Below are 21,516 nucleotides of genomic sequence, written 5' to 3' on the forward strand. Positions count from 1 at the left end.
CTCGGCAAACGGAACATTTACTCGCATTTGGTGTCTGGCGAGTGTTTATTTCGGACCCTGGATTATGCTCTCTGCTAAACTTCTCCTGTCACCATCCCTACTGTTTCACTGTAGGCATGGTGACCAGAACATCGTCTTTCACATATTTTCTTGTGGAAAACTTTAAATAGAAAACTTCCTATGGCTTTTCTTTATGGGTGTTTTTTTTGTACTTGCTCTTCCACAAGGACCAGATTAGGAGAATGCAAGAACAATAACGGCCCGATCTCAAATCGGAGCAGTGGATCTCTGCAGTTTTCCCTGAGTTGCTCCTTCTCTGATTAATGGTCTCCTTGCCTGGCTTGTCAGTTAAGGTGAGTAGCCAAGACTTGGTAGGCTTTGCAGGTGTGCCGCACTCATTCTATTTTTGGATAAAAGACAGAATGGTAGTATAATGTGTTCCTTTTTGGAAACTTCTCTACACTTTATCCCTGACCCCTCTTATGTGTTCCTTAGTCTTGATGTTGTTTCTTCACCAATGTTCTCGAAAACCTTCTCTGAGACTTTAAATGAAACTGTGGGATTTATACTGAGTTTAAATTACACACAGTACTTAGGTGACATCTGAATGCACTAGATTTTATTTAGGGTTATTAGACACATTTTTGTGTGTTTCATAAGTGTTTTAAAGCGATGCTTAGTTTAAAATTTTGATTTTACCCTTCTATGATGTTTTTACCTGTAGCACTTTGAGATTTTTCTTAAATGTAAAGTGCATTACAAATAAAATGTATTATTATTAGTAGTAGTAGTAGTAAAGAGGACTGAAAAAGCAGCCACGGTTTTTAGACTTAAATTTGTAAAATCTTCCAGAAGCCTTTCCTATCCGCTTTCTTCTACATTACAATGATCAAATACGTGTTAGTCTATCACATAAAATAAAATAAGACAAAACTTTTTTATCTTGTAACGTAGTAAAATGTGGAAAAGCTCAAAAGTTCACCTCATACACGCAGTTGTATTAAGAATATGTTAGAACGTGGAAGCCCTTCCTACAACCCCGAACTGATGCTGAGCTCTGTCAAACTAATTGCACCACATAAATTAATGAGTATTGGGTTAATGAGCCAGCGGCGCAGGATGCATGGAGCCAGGCTCGCTGTGAAACCGACACAGAGGGAGCGCCATATCCAGTTCAGCTGTAAACAGCAGCACCAGAGTCTGTGACGCGAATACACGTCTGACCTTATTTGCCTCTTTAGTCATGAATATAATTTCCAGATTGACTGTGTCAGACTGGTTTGGGTTTCAAAAACAACCCCTACAGATTCTCCCCCCTAATATTTCATTAAAAGCAGTGCTGTGACAGGATCTAACCATCCTTGACCACTGACATGTGACTGGCAGGAGGAAATCACCCACCGTCTGTAATCCTGAGACACAGAACGCAGAGGATTATTGGGCAAGACAGTAAATTCCAGAAACTTTAGGAGACAGCGAACTCATTCACTTCTTATTTGTTTCCCAAGATGTACTTCTTGGCTTGTAATAGTACATGGTGACCCACTCAAACCCCAGAGGCTTCTTTGAGGACACACAGTGCCTTGGGAAAGTATTCATACCCTTTGAAATTGATCACATTTTTGTCAAATTAAGACCAAAATCTTCAAATTCATTTTAGTACCATTTTATGAGGCCAGTACAAAGTAGCTTGTTGTTGTAAAGCGGAATGCATGCGGGTGCATGGTTTCCAGTTCTTTTTCGAAAACGGTGAATTCGTATCGATTCTCCTTTACTATGATACTGCTTGATAAAGTTTATAGCAAAAAAATCCCCCAAGCCTTGCAGCAAGAAAGTCCTGGGTTCAAATCCCAGCCTGCGGTCTTTCTGCATTAAGTCTGGGTGTCCTCCCTGTGCGTGGGTGGGTTCTCTCCGGGTACTCCGGCTTCCTCCCACAGTTCAAACTGCTAGGTTAATTGGTTACTCTAAATTGCCTTTAGGTATGAGTTAGCGTGTGATTGGTTGGTTGTCCTGTGTGTCTCTGAGTTGCCCTGCCTCTCGTCCAATCACTGCTGGAGACAGGCACCAAGCGGGTACAGGCAGTGGATCAGTGGATAGGTGGATAGTCACCTAATTTAGTCGGGGAGAAGCTTAAAGCAGTTCGTTTTAAAACAATATCCAAACCCTTGGAGGGTGACACAAAAGCAGACCAACCCAAAAACAGATCTCCTCTGTAACTCTCTGGCTTTGTGTTGGTCTATCACACAAAATCCCAATAAAATAAGGTTTGCAATTGAAACATGCCAAAATGCAAGAGTTTAAAAGACTTTTGCTAGGCACACTACCTGGTTTATGACCAGGTCTTTTTTAGGATGAGGACGTCAACTTACTTTATGACTTAGGCAGCACCGTAACGTAATAACACCAAAAAAGGCCCGATTCCGATATTTCTTTTTCAAATCAACACTGCTCCTGATAATACTCACGCTCGGTCTCTCGAGCTCTCCTGCGTGCGCGCTCTCTCTCGCGCTCTCTGCGGTGGCTCAGCAGAGACTCTGTCCCCGTCTCGGTGTCCAGGCCGTCACGACTGCTCACTGCGTTGGCACTGCAACACACACACACACCGGAAAAACTTATTTATTTTATTTTTTTCTCAACAATGCTGCCACAGAGAGAGCGTTTTGAAGTCCCTCTCCAGCCGGCCAGGCGCTCTCCAAACAGAATCTCCAGCTTCAGCATCCGTCTGTCTGCTACGATATCAGTTCCTCTGCCATCCAGCCTCAGGGGAATATGCTGCTCGTATCGCCACTCTGTTTCAAATTCACTCCCTCTGGGGCCAAAATAGCAGATACATTGTTCTGTGGTATGTGATGTGTTTCGCACTAAGTGTCATTAATGACCAGATAGCCCGAGAGGGAGCCGTTCCGGACAATGCTGGCATTAATGAGACCTATTGAAAAGCCCAGATGGTGCCCGGAGCGTGATTTGGGGAGAGACAAAGAGGTGAGAGTGACAGATCGCGTAAAAAAAAAAGTGAGAAGCGGTAGATCAGGTGTGGGCAAAGCAATGAGTTGGCCTGTGTACTTGAGGTCCAGGAGGAGTGTCGAGGCAGATTGTCATTCTGTCAAAGGGCTGGAAACGCGGTGGCCTAAGGCAGGGAGGGTTAAGGGACTCACATCGCCACTGGGCTCCTTTGGAAACCTGAAGCTGGTGAGAACTTAACTCAACCCTGTCCGTCTGTCACAGTCACACACGTAGGCAGGTTGACAAACACGCTGCATGAACAATCACAGGCAGAATGCATGCGTCTGTGCTCAAAACGGCCGCTCTCAGCTGCAAAACCGACCCGTACTCGTGGCGCAAACATAACCCAGCCTTGTTTATAAACAATATCCTCTCATACCCCAGCGGCGGCGTGTGCGTTACCCATGCAAATGACACATAACCGAGCAGACAGGACTCTGTGTCTGCCGTGTTCGCTCAGCGGGACGACGATGCTCAACGGGGTGTGCTCGCACGCTTCCTCTGCACAGGCCTAATGGCTGCACCTGGCGCAGGTCAGCGCCCGCATGCAAATACGACCGCCGGCACACGGCATTCAATCCGCAGCCGATCGGACGGCGGCGAGAGGTGTCGATGGCCACTGATCCGCGGGGAGATTATCTCAAAAGCGAGGCCGCTACACCGCGGTGAACAAATCCGGCCCCTCTTTCAATATGCCACCCCCTCCCCACTGCGGCCAGTCGCCGCCGCCGCCGCCTCTCTCTTGGGAAATAGAGATGCGTGCTTTAATCCGGATTAGCAAGCACAGGCACATCAGTTGTGCGTCCCTTCTCAGCCCAAAAATGCCCATTTTTTTTTTCAAATGAAGCTATTCGTGCAGACAAACACATGAAATGCATGAATAAGAGACAAAGAAGAAATGAAGTGGTGAGAATATTCAAGACAGAGCAGCTTCGACATAGGTAACACGCCACTTTGCTTCTGGGAGAGAAAGGGTCTGCCTTACGCCTCGAAGAGAGAAAGAGATACGGAGAACGCAGGAGGAAGGGGGTGGTGGAGGGAAATAAGGCATTGCATGGGGAGGGGGGGGTGTGGGGGGGTCAGCATGCTGCTGCCGTCAACGCCACAAGGGGGCAGCGGTGAAAGCTGGCTGGTAACAATAAAATCATCAGGAAGGCTGACAGCCAGGCTGTGGCCGGCGGTCCGTAGAGGGCAAAAGCGAGCTGAGATGTCAAAGAGTGGATAAAGAGACAGACTGAGACATGGCAGATTGCATGTTCTCAATATAGAGCCTCAGTCTTATTGCTGCGGCGTCGTAATGGCAACAACCCCTCGCCTCTACTGCCTCCCCCCCTCAGCTAAATTTAGCAAGGGACTTCTCCTTGGCGGCTGGTGTGATACTTTATAATCAGCCAGGTTTTAAGTTAAAGTCTGGGCTGAGGTGAGCACAGTCGGGCCGCGAAGAAGAACCTCTCCGTTTCTGACCTTTGAAGCGCCGATGTGTTTTTGGGGGGGGGCCTGTGTGTCTTTATTAGCCGTGTTCGGATGAATGCTCCGGGTGACTGAACACAAAGGGCCTCACTCAGAGCAAAGTATTCGCCTGAAGACGTTTGCGCTGCAGAGGCTATTTCAAGCATCAGCGGCACTGATGGCGAGCGCATCATGTTTACATAGATGGGTGGACTAACTCCCCGCTTCATGGGCGCGTGGGTGGGACGGAGCAGCCAAACAAGTGGGAGAAATTCTCACACCCGTGCCCGCTCTAACGCTCGAGCTCCAGGACCGCTTCTTCATGGTATATAATCACACCTCGGCGCGAGACGCAACCTACACTCCCCATACGAGTCGATGACGATGATGACTTTTAATTAGCTCGTATGGGCCGGCTGCAGCGGAAACAGCTCGGGCAGCACATGTGACTGCATGCTAGGGAAAAAAAACAAAACAAAAAAAAAACATCTGCCAACCCGCCTGCGTGAAACCCCGCACAGACGACATGCAGCAAACAGCCTACTTACTGGAAGGAGGGGGGTCGCGAGTCTCCGATGCCCCCTGTTCTCTCGAGGGGAGGGGGAAGCTCCGGATGGCTCTCCGTGCACTGAGACCCTCCATCAGAGTGTGCACTCTCTGCCAGGACCAGCTGAGGAGGAGCGGGGGTAAAAACAAAAAAGAAAAGGAAATTATTAGAGTTAATTTTGATTTGCAGAGGTTCACTCACTGAGGTAACATCCAACATAGCACCCCCCCTACTTCGTGGTTAGAAGCAAATACAGGAACATGCTTTAAAAGTATAGTTTTGAATACACGCAGCTTTTATGAAGCTCAGTGAGCCATCCTTTCATCTAGTGAAGGTTACAGCCAACACCATGCCACATTAGCAATTGTAGGGACTATGATTTTTCTAATGTAACGGGTCATTTTGGTAAAAGCGGATTCCCACAAGAAGAGTGGAGAATTGTTCTGCCTCCATTAAAGAATGCTAATGTTCATGAAATTTGCAACACCCTTAGTTTCTGCTGTGTGCTGTCTGGTCTCAGTCATTTCTGCTTCAGTGTGACGTCTCCCCTAGAACACCAGCAGAACAACACAAAGATGCTCTGTTTGACTGAAGCACAGTTTGCAACATGTGAAATTGTGCACTTCTTTGAAGCTGAAGGCAGCTGAACCAAGTGGATGCATGAAAAACATTAATTCTCCTAATGATCTTCTGTGATGGACCGGCAATCTGGCAGATATAAACACTTCCTGTGAGTCAGACGCACACATGAGAAAAGCTCCAGACCTCTGTATACTGATTAGCATGAAACGGGTTGAAGGAAATCCAGTAAAAAAAAAAAGATCCTTCACAATTTAGCGTTCCTCCTAATCATCCTGTGGAGGCTGCTTATAAAGTCATCACTTAATCAGAGATAAGCAGCATATTATAGGCATATTAAATACCACAATAGTCTTATTCACAAATGATCAAAAATATATTTTCTATTATAGGTTTAGGGTAAGTTAAACTGCATCTTGTAAACCTTAAATCCATTCTTATAAAGTTAATCTATTTTTGTAGCTCAACAGACTGAGTGAAACACATTATATAGATTAATTATGCACATGCTGTTATTTCCAAGCCTCTATTTATGTTACAGCTAATAAAAACACAACATTTCAATCCAATTTATTTCCTTTGCATAGCGCCAACGCACAACATGCCAACTCAAGTCCCTTTACAAAGTCCATTCTATAAAATTAGAGACAAATCAGTTTAACATTTTCTATCTAAGGAAGTCTAGCAGATTGCATGGATGATGATGTAGCAACAGTGGACAGTCGTCTGCATTGTCCTTGACTTTTGCAGCAATCCCTCATACTGAGCATGCATGTAGCGACAGTGGAGAGGAAAACTCCCCTTTAACAGGAAGGAACCTCCAGCAGAACCAGACTCGGTGTGAACGGCCATATGCTACAACCAGCATTGAAGATTTTAATAGACCAATAAAAAAATGTGGGAAAAATGAAAGCTATTGTTAATATCTGCTAAAAGGTTGATATTTTCAAAAGGTCCTTTTAATCTGAAAAGCCTCATCGGGAAGAATATTCTAATTTACTGAATACGGCTATAATGTAGGTGCACCACAAAGTTGGCTTCTGGGCTTCCTTCTTTTCAGGTTGCATATAATGATTTGCCTGTTTGGAGGACCAGTTTAGGAGCTGATGCTTTGTATGTAGATGGTAATGATTTAGCAGCACCACCCTTAATATAACTGACTTTATGTTTAGGGTCTACTTCAGCATGGTTTGAAAAGCCATGTTTCATGTAAATTCAATAAAAAATAAATAAAAGGGTCAATATTCTTTTTTTGAAGGGCCCAATCTCTGATTGATGAAAATCATTGTAAATTAGTAATTTTTTAAACCAGGTCTCAAAATCTAAATATCCTGCTCTAAAGTTAGATTCACATTTAAACATTCAGAAGCATGTTAAGATGTCCAGCTGAGTTATAAGAACAAACGTGCATACCTTGAGGCAAAAATTATTACATTATGCATCCCTACAACTTGGAAAAACTAATGACCATGAACAGTCTGGGAGAGCGCTTAATGTCTAGAATATATAAATGCCTGGCTGATGGATGTGCAGAGGCATCTGTGTAGGGGTTGGAGGCATGGAGCGAGGACTTACAGGAGGACATTTCAGAGGAGGAATGGAAGAGGACATGTATAAAGGCACAATCAATATCTACTAGTTCTCGCTTGAAGTTACTGCAGTACAACTGATTGGTGTAAATCTATTTAATAACTCCATAAAACTGAATAACTAAGACAGAGCTATTTCTGAAATTTGTATCGAATGTGAAATGGAAAAAGATACACTTAGGGGCGATGGTGGCGCAGGCATTTGGGAGGTTATCCTGTAACTGACAGGTAGGCGGTTTGATCCCCAGCTCCGACTATCTCAGTTGTTGTGCCCTTGGGCAAGGCACTTCACCTGCATTGCCTGCTGCCGGTAGACAGAGAACCCGATGGCGCCGATGTGTGGCAGCCTCGCTTCTGTCAGTCTGCCCCAGGGCAGCTGTGGCTACAAACATAGTTCACCACCGTCAGGGTGTGAATGGCTGACTGTAGTGTAAACTGCTTTGGGGTTGTCGGACTTGATAAAGCGCTGTACAAGTACAAGCCATTTACCATTTATTCATTGTATTTGGCAGTACAGGGAAATACAATATTTGAAGCAGTAATAAATTTCACTGAGATAATTTAAACTCACTTTTCAATATCAATGCTTATCAAAATTCGGATAACATTATGATAACTCCTGTTATAAATATATCCCTTATCCAAGGTTGTTCTCTCAGACATCATATTTCATATGACTGTTATTAGAAACATATGGCCTTTTTCATGTAGTTAGACACAGAGGATGAAGATGGACATGTGAGAAATTATTACTAAGTGTTATCAATATCTGTTAGACCAGGAGTCAACTGTTAAACAACATAACACAGATGGTTAAACAACTGTTACAGCCTACAGTTGTGAAACACAATCCATCAGACACCTCAGATGATAGTGTGACATAAATGTTAATAAACGCTGAAACCTGTATTTTCCTTTAAGCTCTGGTTTTCAAATGTTGATCAATAAAATTCTGAGAAAGCTTTGGAACACGTTGACACAACATGGGCCAGCTACCAGTACGAAGGTATATCGTAGGTTTTAAAAGGTGCCTTTCTGTTTCCACAGTGCAAAGTACCTTCAATAAGAGTCAAGCAAAAGTGACTGGGCTCTGTCTCTGGCTGTATAAAGTAGTGAATCGCTGCCCCTCGCCCACCTGTTGCTACACACTGCTGGTCGGTAGCTGAAAGATGGCTCCAACGGGTTTCTCTTGCTCACCAGAAAGACTATTTTGGCTGCTTATTATTGTCACGGTGTGCAACCTAGAGCAGTGTCTTGCATCCAATTTTTAAAGGTGTCATTGTTAGGGGAGTTGTGGCCGAGTTTTTTATTTTTACTTTTTTAACAATAAAGTAAACACACAATATTTTAATGAAACAAGCAAATTAGTCTGACTTCTGTATAAAAAGAATCTGTAAATCATCTTACACTTGAAACAGGAGTTCGCCCAGCAAATGAGTTCCTATTTTTTGGGGGTTGATCGTCTTTTTTCTATATATATATATATATATATATATATATATATATATATATATATATATATATATATATATATATATTGTGTGTGTGTGTGTCATCATATTTACTATATACTTAAATTTAAACCAAAAATATGGCTGATAAATGATACAAATTTGTGTTGCACCTTACATTTTCCTTTTAAAGAAGATTTCAATGTGTGTCTCTTTTTTTTTTTTTTGAAAGACCTTATATCAGTGAAAACTTCACAGGTTTCTTTAATGTGCATCTGCATCAACCATCTCAGCTGGCAAAACCAAATTTAGGCCATTCTTCATTGAGGGATGCCAAAATAATTAGGGGACCGCAAATGGCCCCCGGACCACACTTTGGACACCCCTGACCTAAGGTAACCCAACAGAATGCATTGAGCCATTGACTTAAAGCATTAAGTCTTAAGCATATAGTGACAGTGGAGAGGAAAACTATCCGAAACATAAGCCAGCTAAGGATCTAGCTAATATCTGCTCATAATTATGTAATAAGTTTTATATTCAGCTCAATAAGAAACTGAAAACTGCTAAATTTAATGGCTATCTATCCTACATTTTTGTAGACAACGAAGGTAGAGTTCGTTTATAAGCAGTACAAACATATTTGATATTTTCTTAGAGTTAAATATATGAAATTAGGTCATATCATCATTGATTTAATATATATTTTTTTAATAAACCAAGCTGCTTTCATGCGAACCAAGGGATCTTATTCACGTGTATTTTTTTGAATGCTCAGATTTTTATTTGTATATTTATTTGTATGTTTTAGTTTCTGAAAAGTTGTTTGATCTTGGTGTATCTTCACAGCTTTTGATGCCCAATCATGGATTGATCTGCAGATCAGCCTCTGGCAAGAGGGAGCAATTGTGTTGTTTAAAATCTAGCATTATCTCCTGTCATAAATGAAGTCAAATGAATGAATAAAGTCTGCCGTTAAGATGCAGAGATTCAGGGCAGCGTTGATACCTTAGGTCCTGCTGCCAATGACCGTCTACGCTAATTAACTGTTATTGAGTGTGGCAGTCCCTAACGAGTGCACAGCCAACACAGTGTGGTTAATTCTGACCTCTGACCTCCCTATGGAGGCAGGCTAGCAGAATAATGACTTCCTCGCAGAGATCAATGAAGGAAAGTAGCATAATAAAATAAAACTGAGCAGTAACACAAAAGATCCATGAAGCTGATTGAACAAGGGACCTGTCAGACTAAATTATATATCCTTGAGTTTAGTTTTAGATCGATATTAAAAGGTAGCGCTTTAACGTTAGTCCTCTGTCCAGTGGGACAAAACAGCAATGGAAGATTTAAATCCTCCTCTCACCGATACAACAAACCTGTTTTTTTTTTTTTTACTCCCAAAGGGGAGCTCTGGTTTTCGGCCACATTTCCAGTCCATCCCCGCAAAACACTACAAGGGTACTTAATTCAATAGAGCATTAGCTGATAAGATTAGAGTAACAGTATTAAATGTAAAAGAGGAGGATTTTAATATCCAATGGCAGCACTTACATCTTCACTCCACGGCTGAACGACGAGATCAAATTTTTAGGAATCTCTGAGGAGGTGCTACATTTCAAAACCCGAACGAGCTACATTTGCACATACAGCTGAGGCTTCACAGCGAACAGAAAGGGAGGGTGCAGCAGCGAGGCGGCTCCATCCGTCTCACTTACCCAGGACACTACCCGCCCGTTGAAGCATGGCAGCTTGGCGTTGTCATCTGAAATCTCTTCTTTGACCACCCTGGGGAGAGGGAAGACACGTAACGTCAGGCTAACGGACCGGGAGGCAGGAGGATGCAGAGACCAAACCTTCCACCAGATATCATGAGATGACCTGGGTGGACCTGGACATCCGCACTTAAAAAGTCAAATGTTTCAGCATAGCTCTGAAAGCCTTATAAAACAGGGCAGCTCAGATCCCACTTTAAGTGTGTATCGGTAACACTTGGACATCAGGGTTGTTCGCTCAGTTACACCAAGCACAACAAGGCCTTTCCATTCCAGTACAGGTTTTAGAAGCATTGTCCTGTTAGAGCATCACATTTTCTCCAAGAACCAGGCACCTGGCAGCGAAACAACACCACAGGATGATGCTGCCGCCATCGTGCTTTACAGCTGGCATAATGAGGTCCAGCTTAATCAGCCCATACTTAGACTTAGACATCCTTCATTCTCCAAATCACTGTGTCTTAACAACTCAATCCTTGGTAAATTAGCCTATTGAACCATTCTGCGGAAGGCGTTTGGCTTGTCCCTGTGGGTAACTGCACTTTTCAGTTGAGCCTGCAAGTCTACATTATCGAGCTGAGGCTCTTTCATGGAAGGCATCTTCTTATTTTATGCTAATGGTGCTGATGTTCCAGCAGGGGAAACATATTTCCCGGGTTGTTCCAGAAACCTAAACTGAAATTAAAGCATTTGATCATAATGAGTATAGTCATATTTTTTTTTTTGGGGGGGGGGGTTATGTTTTGCTGCAGGACCGATGGGTAAGCTTCACAAAATAAACAGCATCAAGGTGATAGGAAATAGAAATGTGTACTGATCCAATACCTGGATCGGATATCGGATGAATGACGCCGATCCAGCATTCCGATCCAGCCATTTTTTTAATTTATTAATATCATACACAGCAATAGTCACAGCAATCTAGTCACCTCAATTGTGTTTGCAACGTCGGTTACGTCATCACGCTGAGGACACACAGCAGCTATGGATGAGCAAACACAGAGCAACATGGAGCAAGCGCCACATGGAGCCTAATCTGCTTTTTTTTTTTTTTTGCCAACAAGTCCGACTGCAACATGCAGTATCTGCAACGTGAAAATTATGAGGGGTGGTGATAAATTTGGTAAATTCAACGTTACGAACTTAAATAAGCACCTCCCAAAGCACCACGCTAAAGAACATGCAGATCTTTTTAACAATGTTTACGTTAAGCCTGAAGCATTTCCACTCACAAGGCAAGATATACGGTTCATTCATTCATTCATTCATTCAACAGTAGTATCTGATCGGTATCAGCCAACTTGTCAGCACAGGTATCGGTATCGGACTGGATCGGATTATTCAATTTTATTCATTAAAGTGAACACATTTAACCTTTATGTGATTTTTACTAAATAAAAAAAAGTGTAAAAGTACATGCTGTTGGTTAATGCATTAATAGGCTAAAATGTTAAGGGTTCTTGGGTTTTAATGTACACAGTGAATAGGAAGAACCAACATAAAATGTCATTATTCCAACCATTGCTCCTCAATTATAGCCGCTTGGATAGAAATTGTCCAAATATCATGAATCCATGGTACAAATGCACGTTTGTTCTTTACAAGAAAAACAGAGAGGGGGACTTTGTTTGTGCATCCCAGACTTCTGGTTATTGTCATTTAATGCTATTAGGTAACCTAATTACACCCTAATTACCCTATAATAGACACAAAGAGTTGCATTTAATTGCATTTAACATGTGTATAACTTCCCTTTTGAAGGGAATGAAGCTTGTTGAAGAACAATATAAGCAAACAACACATTAAACATTTTTCTTTTGAGTTGCACCGATCAGTTTTGTGGCTGATTTCCAATTTCTAGATTTTGTAACCTACTGTTTCTAATTTCTGTTTAGGAGATAAATGACTAGAATATATAAGAGCAGCTTTTAAAATACCCATCAGAACCCGGTTACACGAGTTCTGACAGAATGGACCAAACTACAGTTAGGCTCTAGTGGACGGACATGTAAGTGCTGGTGAAGATTCTCAGTCATCTAGGTCATGATCATTTAAAAAAAAAAAGTTAAAAAATAAAACAACTGGAATTTTTTTCCCGTCGAAGTTTGAAGACGTTTCCCTTCCCATCCAGAAAGCTTTCTCAATTAAAACGTCTGGAGTAGTGTGGAGTTCCAAGCTTTATATTATTGCCAAAAAGGCTGTTGCTATGGCTTAGATAACATGCAAATTAATTTCGCAGAGAGCTTTCTGAATGGGAAGTGAAATGTCTTCAAACTTTGGGGGAAAAAAAGTCCAGTTGTTTTGTTTTTTAACTTTTTTTTGTACGGACCCCTAAATCAGTCATGCAGTTTAAAAAGCAATTCTGCCAAATACTAAAGGAAATTGACACACCTTTCTGATTTGAATAAAATTAAAGAAATCCTCTAAACAAGCCATCTCCCTCATCATCCTTAGCAAATAGATATATTTTTAAGGATCCTAACTAAAATCCTAGCTAAAACTGGAAAAGTATACTATAAATTAATGTCAAAGACTGCGAAAAAAAAATATTTTTTTTACAGTATTTGGGTGTAGAAGTGTAATTTAGGTCTCGCTGAAACGGGAGGAAAGGCCCCCATAAATAAGCACCCCGCAGACCCAAGTCATGATTGCACATTTCTGCTGCATAATTACTCAATCAGGGATGGAGGATTAGATGAATGATTGGATGTGTAGACGGATGAGTCAGAGCCGCGGCGACAGCGTGTCAGGGAGCAGCACTGTGTATTAATAGAGTCGTCCAGAGTGAGAGGCTCCTGCAGCGTGTTGGGCAGTAAATTTCCGACAGAAATACCTGACAGTTAGCCTTTGACCCGCTGGGACGCCGTTCAGCGGCGAGCCGTCACCACACCTGCTTGGGTCTGTGTCACACGGATCAAGTGTGGCGCGAGCAGAGGGGGCCGGACCTGAAGTGGCTCACAGCGGCGTCCCAGCTCCCTTTCTAACGCCGGCCTGCGTGTCGTTAGTATGTTTTATTTCTGGGGATTTGTTACGACAGAGTGTTTCTGAAACTCCGTGGAGATCTCACATTAGCTCCTGGGCTTTGAACGGGATTTATGAAAAGGGAGAGGCACGACTCGAGAGCAGCAGGAAATCCTAAGAAGATTTTACGCAGGGGTGTCTTTGGGAGCGACTTTACAAGGGTTTTCGTTTTTTTTTCTCTCTCTTCTCCAGCACTTCATGTTTGCCAGAACTTCCCTGCTAACCGAAATGATTAGCCAAGTTAGATGTTTTTTTTTCTGTGTGTGTGCGCTGCTCTGGGAGCTGTATAGCGGGGAGTGGTGGGCAGCGATAACACGGCCTTGTGGCTGGAAGTGCCGAGCGGAGACTCTGCTGCTGTGGCATGTTCCACCTCAGGGAGGAAAAGGGAGGGAGACGAGGGCCCGACCGTCCTGGGCCAGCTGCTTGTTAGGTAGGAAGTGTTTGCATCCTCTTCTCCCCAGCTGTAAGGTGACTTGTGAGGAAGTGGGAGTGGTCTGTATAAATAACATAGCGGCCACGCTCCTTCCTACTGCTCGTCAGGATTGACTTGCTCCGCTCAAACAGTCTGTGCTATAACCGCTCACTAGACGGTAGATTACATCTTTAACAGCCTCCATCTGATATCAGGACCGGTTTGCGTCGCCCTGTTGAACCTCTGACATGCTGACACACTAAAAATGTTTTGCGAACGCACAAACCCAAACGAACCAGGCGTGGAGAGGCATGTGGTTTGGTGCGGAGCGCCGCCACTCCTCTGACTTCTTACAGAGGACAGCAGCTCACGCAGATTCTGCAGGTTAATGACACAGGATGAACCCCCGACAATCGCGGAATATTCTGCTGCGGATATTTGTCTAGCTGGAGGAGATTAGGCGTGTTTGTTTGGGCTTTTTCAAAGGAGAACAGGGTGGGTAACTTTGAGACTGGACCAAAAAGCAGAAGGAGGTAGAAGTCGGCACACTGCGGGCGCCGGCGGTCCGAGGTGGGTTGAAGCTCAGGAGAGCATAAACAGGAAAGCTGAACACTCGTAGGTAAAGGGATTACAGACAGGTTTGACCCACAGTCTCAACAGATCTAGGGTCTGCAACCTGCGAGTTCTTAATGGCTCTTAACAACTTTGACAAAAAATGATAAAGAACCAACTCATGTTTTTAAATATAGATATAATAACGAACGCTGTTTTAGCTGTTTGCAATGGATTTCCACAAGAAGGTACTAAAAGTATCAGCGATATTTTTTACAAGCTATCTTTCTTGCCATTAAGATGGAAACTACAGTACTGTGCGTTTTATGTTACATCATTTTTCACAAATACCAAAATCCTTCATCAGGAAATATATTTTTCTTTTTAAAATCTAAAAATAGAAACAAGATGGTGTTTCCTAAAGTAGATTTTTTTTTTTTCTAAATTTTAAGTTGTCTTTCTTCAAAAGGTCTGGTAGCATTCAGGCCAGAGTCGTAGTCTGAATGTGACAGAGAATCTGTGAAGGGAGCTAAACATCAGGATGATGGTAAACATGCCATTTCAAGAAATTTGAAATAAAAAATGAACATTTCCAAAAGGAATTGCTGTTTTACATGGTTTAATGTCCTTTAGAGACGCTTGTGTCATTTCCCATTAGGAACAAACTTTGTGGTAAAAGAAAACCATATCAAACCTGAATCTGTCAAGGGTGTGAATAATTTTGGGTTTTATCTGCATCAATAGAGACGCAGAAAAAGATCAGAATCTGACGACTTGCCCTCAACTGGTGGATCAGTAAACACGTTGAATTCAAATATCTGGTGTAAATTTACTTATTCAAATAAACAAAACCAAATAAACACAATTGATGGATAAATTATTCAAAAATCATTGACTGAAAGACTAAAAAGGCAAAAACAAAACCAAATATATGACTATTTTAACATAAGGTTAAATTAGAAATAATCTCCTCCTTATCACCGCACCTCAGCAAGAAGCCAAACAGAAAAGATTAATGTTAAGTTTCCTTTTAAATACATGAATGGTCTCTCCTGTCCTCAGGTCTTCAGTGACGTCTTGTGGTGGGAGTCATTGTTCTTACTATGCATATCATAAAAACACCTTCTTCAGTAAAGGAAGCTGGAGGCCTGCTTTGATGAAACTAAACTGAAGCGCTTGGTCATAATGGAAAAGCAGATCTGATAAAAATGCAGGAGGAATACCATTTACGATTGGTACGTGAAAACAGCTACCACCTCCATCAAACGATACCCCCCCCCCCCCCCCCCCCCCCCACACTCGCAATTACCGAAAATCGCCACTGGGAGGTCAGACGTTAAAGAAAAAACGGTAATTGGTATTGGCCAGGAAAAGCCTAATTGCTGCATCTCTGGTCATTAATTATATAACAACATTGTTAACAGCACCAAATTCTTAAATGTGATGCTTTTGGATACTTTGTTTTTATTTTTTTCGACTAGTGCCTTTTATTTGACAGTTGCCAGACAGGAATTGGATGAAGTGAGAAGACCCCCACGCCCCCCGTTTTGACCTCTTAGTCCTCCCCTCTTGTCGCTTATTCATGAATACAATGATTATCACAGTGGAAATGTTGCTGTTTATGCTTTATGACAGCAAACTGAAGCACAGCCTCCAAATTTGTCACAGCCATCGGGTAACAAAAGTACGTACGCTGTGCATCTGTGCAAGAAGCTCCAGAATCTCCTCTCTTTGAACTGCAGAGGCATCACGATCTCGGCAAAAGAACGATTCCCCTTTGCCAGCCCCTCTGTTTTCAGAGTCACAAACAAGCCTGGTTCTTTCAGACCTTCAGCTTGGCTGCTTCCTCGGTACCAGAGAGTCTCTGTGACTTGAATTATAGTGAGGTCCCGAACCCACTCACCGGCGGCGGCGGCGGCAGCAAAGCCCTGTAACGCCACCTTAAAGTTGCCAGGAAAAAAAAGAAAAAAAAGAAACCCAGCGTGATTTGCTTTTGTTTTATGAATACTGAATAGCTGAGGATGGTAACTAAAAAAAAATAAATAAATAAAAAACATTAAGTATAAGATCTGTTAAAAAAAAATGACGTATTGTTTATGTTGCTGTTTTCTGAGGTGTGGCTGCAAATGCCACAGCTCATGGTGAAATGTATTCCGCGTGATTCCACGAAGGGGACCTGAAATGTTCGCCGTGGTGAGCTCATACGCTCAGGGTGCAAAGCGTTTATCAAATTTGTGTGGCCGCCGCTTTAAGAGCTGATATGGCCAGCACAAATGTAGCCCAGAAACCCTTTAAGAAAATGGCTCCCCCCCCTCTGCACAACAGGGGGTCTACTACAGAGGACCGAGCACTGACTGCTCATTTACATTTCAAACACTGAATATAACTGCAAGGGATTTGATGTTTTCCCTCTCTGCTCTGCAGTCTTGTTCTGTGGTTGCTAATTCTCCGGCAGCCATACTGTCTGGCTGGATGCAGCACAGCCAGTATGGCTACCACAAAGAGCCGCTTTTCTCTTTGCCTTTGACTGCTTTTACTTCCATACTGTGCCAGTACCATAAGGCTCCCAGAGTGCCTGAATATTCACCCTTAACTCAAAGGCTGTTGTGAACGTTGAGAAGGCCTTTTTGATCAGCCCAGCGTGGAAATACGCCGCTCACTGCACAATCGTGGAAGAACGTCTGGCATTCATAGCAAGGTGCTCAGGAAAATGGAGTCATGTCTCCATGTGGTGTGAGCAAATACGCTTTGTTTGTTTCCATAATCTGCTTGTCGATCACCTGAGGCCCAGCAAGAAGCGCGGCCCGGCAGCGCAAGACAGGCAGGAAGCCAGAGCCGGGGACAAAGCAGTCCACCGACCAGGAAGAGCCAGTTTCCCTCGCAGGGTCAGAATGCAGTGGAAATGAGTCGAATGATTTTCCTCATCATGCTCATGAGCACAGAACTAAGTATTAATGGGACCCGGGCCCACAAATGACTTTTAAGAACTTCTCTGTTAGGAACGTAGGATTAGTATATGGTGAAGGTTTGTAAATCCATTAACAAAGTGACTCTTTGATTATTTTCTGCTTCTAGGCAATGTTTAAAAATTTTTTGGAATTGTCCCGACATGAAGAAGGCCTTAATCAGCCCCAGAACTGATTATTGCAATGTTCTTTATTTCAGATTCTGTCCGTCATCCCTAAATCGCCCACAGCTGGTCCAAAACACAGCTTCCAGTCTTCTGACAGACCCCTCCAAACGCGATCACGTCAGCCCTGTTCCTTCCTCTTTACGTTGGCTTCCTGTGCATTTTAGAATAGATTTTAAACTGCTATTGTTTGTTTTTTAGGCACATAAAGCCACAAGGTGAGGACAATAAAGAAGAATTTTTTTATAGCATCCAATATCTATAAGGTTGAAAGGAAACTCATGTGCCTCCATAAGGCAAAAAAAAAAAGAGATCCTCTAAGAATTTGGCCGGTGACCAGAATCGTCCAATACTCAGTTTGATTTGATGACCGGAAACTTAAAAAATATCTAATATTTCACTTCCACCTGGACGCTTTTGCAGAAAAAAACAAACAAATGAAGACACTCTTGGTATCTGTAACATGTTTTTTTTTTTTTTTTATGTCAGCTAAGCACAAAATCTTAAAAGCTATTTGAAAAGAAAGTGTCTCTTCTATCGGGGAGACGTGTCAGTGAGAGAGCAAGAAGTTCAGCAGATAACAGAAAGGCTAAACAGAGTACAACAAACGTTCTTATGCTTTCATCCTCTATCATTAATCATGCAGGATTTGGAAATATTAGCAAGTCTTTTGGAAATCTCATAAATCAGGTGTTGTGACAGCTGTTTTAGTCACATTACCCATGTGTTAGTTGATGATGAAAGATGCTAAACTTAGTGATCGTTTTGTTTTAACTGTAAAACCATCTATTATAGTGACGGCTCTCTCCCCAATGGCCTCTGCTTCTGACACAAACAATTAATGTCTACTTACAGGAAGGCTAGAAAGTAGGACTGGGCGATATGGAAAATGTGTTTAGGCTAAATGCCGAAATATACAATATTTATCTCCATTTTTTTTCTTTTCATAAAGTAATTAAAAGAGGCATATCTGAGTCAAAGCTTTATCCCAAAAGCATGTCTCAAAAGCAATTTTTTTAACAAAAAACCTATAGATGAATATGAGAAACGGCTGAAAAATAACCAACTGGAATACATAAAAGCATAATTATAACACAGCATAGACCATCTCGATTTAAATTATATAGTCTCATCTTATTTCTCTTTTAAAAAAAAAATGCTGATATTTTTTTAATCTCGATATATTGCCCAGCCCTACTAGAAAGAAAATATTTTAAAAGCTGCTGTTATATATTCTAGTCATTTAGCTCCTAAAGAGAAATCAGAAACAGCAGGTTACAAAATCTAGAAATTGGACATAAGCCACAAAACGGATCGGTGCAACTCAAAAGAAAAATGTTTAATGTGTTGTTTGCTTATATTGTTCTTCAACAAGCACCATTTTCTTTCAAAAGGGAACTTATACACATGTTAAATGCAATTAAATACAACTCTTTGTGTCTATTATAGGGTAATTAGGGTGTAATTAGGTTACCTAATAGCATTAAATGACAATAACCAGAAGACTGGGATGCACAAACAAAGTCCCCCTCTCTGTTTTTCTTGTAAAGAACAAACGTGTATTGTACCATGATTCATGGTATTTGGACAATTTCTATTCAAGTGGCTCCAATTGAGGAGCATTGGTTGGAATAATGACATTTTACGTTGGTTCTTCCTTTTCATTGTGTACATTAATACCTAAGAATGCTTAAACTTTTTTTTTTTAGTTTAATAAAAATCACATAAAGGTTAAATGTATTTACTTTAATGAATAAAATTGAATAATCCCTTCATTTTCTGGTTTATTCTAAACTAGCAGGGGTTGGTAACATGTGACTACATTTTTGCAACAGAGCTTTCGGGTATTTATTACAATGCTGACAAATTTAAAGATACAATTCCTCAAAGTATTTTTGCTGATAAGTCTTAAGTCACAATAATTGTATTCAAACACATTTTGAAATGTAAATAAAGCAATTTTCAATAGCCGGAAAAATAAAAACTGTTGGAAAAAATATTGGAACAGAAACAAATAACAATCCTAACCACAATCAAAGTTTTTAGTGTTTGCAAAGGTCATAAAGCTTTAGTGATTAGCTTTACAGCAAGGACAATAAAACAATAACTTTCACACATTAGCCCTGGACAGATTTGGACATCATAAGGTGTGCTGGTCATCTAGTAAAAGTGATTGGCTTAGTAAGGTGTCTGGGCCCACCTTATTCCACTCATTTGGTTTTCATGCTTATAATTCTGGCCTTACCCAGTTCAGATGATGAAGATCAGTTTACACTTTTAGATCGAATATAAAAGTGTGAAATGATTAGAAAGCATTAGAAAACTCGACCAAAATCAGAATTGACAGGTCAGGGAATTGACAGGTTTAAAGAAAATGCTTCTGCAGGGCACTGCTCATTTATAATCTGTTGTTGCAATAACCCACAATTTTATTTAATAAAAGCCCTCAAGAATTAAAATAGGAGGCCAACACGGTAATGCATGATTATTATTATTTACATATAATTCCCTAATTCCCTCCAGGACACATTCATTCCTGTATTAGTAATGGGTTAAACAGTTTCCTCTGTGACTACTGGAGAAGGGGAGGACAAATCACATGCTGTGTCAAAAACCGCGCAGGGAAAGTGAAAGAAAGGCCAAATATTTTGAAACCTGAGAACTTGGGCATGAACCTTTTGTCAGACCCTCACGCTGCTGTCGCAGCTGGCTGCAACATCGTGGCTAATGTGAGGAGCAGGGGGGGTTCTGGTCTGAGTGTGTAATGCGCGCAGAGCTGCGTCATTAGGGCTCCGGACGGATCTGGTCTCACTTCAAACGACCCGTGTGCCTCCTCCGCTGCGCGCAGGGCAGCCTGGAATAATGAGCAGGTGCCAGGAGCGTCGGAGACAGACATGCAACTACAGTTTACGCGCAGGTAACGCGGCTGCAGCTCCAATCGGTTCGTGTTACATGCGATGTCTCTGGGCGCAGCAAATGCGCAAGCCGGGCTGGCTAATAATAATCATCACCACCATAATTACAGAACAGCAACGATCGCCGACGACGGCCACTTACCCAAAATCCTGGTCCATGGATTTGAAGAAGAATTTGTAGCTATTGACGGGTCGGTTGTTGAGGACATTTTTAAAATCCGCCAAAGTGACTTTCTCCGGAGGAACGGACAGCTTGACCAGATAAGGAGTCTCCTCCTCGTCTATGTGATATATTATTTTAGTCTCCGCCATGAGAGACTGAGAGGAGGACAATCATTGACACAGGAAAGGAACAAGGGTTGGCAGCGCAATTAACAGGCCTGCTACGTTACCAGCTACCCGGAGAACAGCATACCAGCGTTCCCTAACAGCGAAAGCCGTGCAGCCCGCGGCGCGCACTGCCGCTCCGTTCGGCCGACGAACGCGGCGAAAATCCGGACATAATCGCGTTCGGGGTACCCGTAATCCTGCTACTGTCTGAGGCGCTACGGTGGCTCTCTCGGCACTAGAACAGGAAGGGACAGTCCACATCCTTGCGATATGGGAGTTGGGAATATTGCTATTTGTCTAATTGGTTGGACCGTGCTGCCATCTAGTGGTGCGTTGGAGCCGTGCGTCTTTGGCCGCCTTACACAATTCCTCACCCCACCGCACAACACAGACAGGGAACAAAGGGAGGGTGGTTGAGCCTAATGAAGCGCGCATATAGAGTCGTTTTCTTTTTAAATCAAAGATGCACGAATGCGTCACAATAAATTGCAGTACGTGCTTAAAAGGAGATTGTTTCCGGAACAGCTATTCAGACTGTGAAACTTGTAGATTTATTGCACAGATCGGGGTAAAATAATATTAATGATCTTGGCTCACAGATGACAAAACCAAGATTCGGTTCCTCAGAAAAATCCTAAAGTTAAATATGACCAACGAGAAGTATTTTAATACAGAAATGTCAGTCTACTGAAAAGTATATACTGTGCAGTATCTGCATTAAGTAGCTACATGGATATTGCTCCTTGTGCATGAATTACTGAATCGA

The 21,516-nt window shown here is 42.2% G+C and overlaps 1 protein-coding gene across 4 annotated transcripts in view; it reads right to left on the reverse strand.

The window, feature by feature from the left end:
* Nucleotides 1-21,403, reverse strand: part of dvl1a (dishevelled segment polarity protein 1a) — a 37,984-nt gene extending 16,581 nt beyond the window's left edge. For 2 of the 4 annotated variants that reach the window (XR_004931552.1, XM_036140540.1), the window contains exons 1-4: nt 20,563-21,403; nt 10,334-10,403; nt 5,001-5,122; nt 2,466-2,584 (exon numbers count right to left, since the gene is read on the reverse strand). Coding sequence is in view for 3 of the 4 variants with exons in the window: in XM_036140540.1 (XP_035996433.1) it covers nt 2,466-2,584; nt 5,001-5,122; nt 10,334-10,403; nt 20,563-20,732 (481 nt within the window). In the remaining variant the exon portion in view is untranslated. The remainder of the gene's footprint in view (nt 1-2,465; nt 2,585-5,000; nt 5,123-10,333; nt 10,404-20,562) is intronic. The other 2 variants (XM_036140534.1, XM_012875545.3) reach the window with 2 other exon arrangements.
* Nucleotides 21,404-21,516: the final 113 nt, after the last annotated feature.

This window comes from Fundulus heteroclitus, chromosome 1 (assembly GCF_011125445.2).
Source record: "Fundulus heteroclitus isolate FHET01 chromosome 1, MU-UCD_Fhet_4.1, whole genome shotgun sequence".
Classification (NCBI taxonomy): Eukaryota; Metazoa; Chordata; class Actinopteri; order Cyprinodontiformes; family Fundulidae; genus Fundulus; species Fundulus heteroclitus.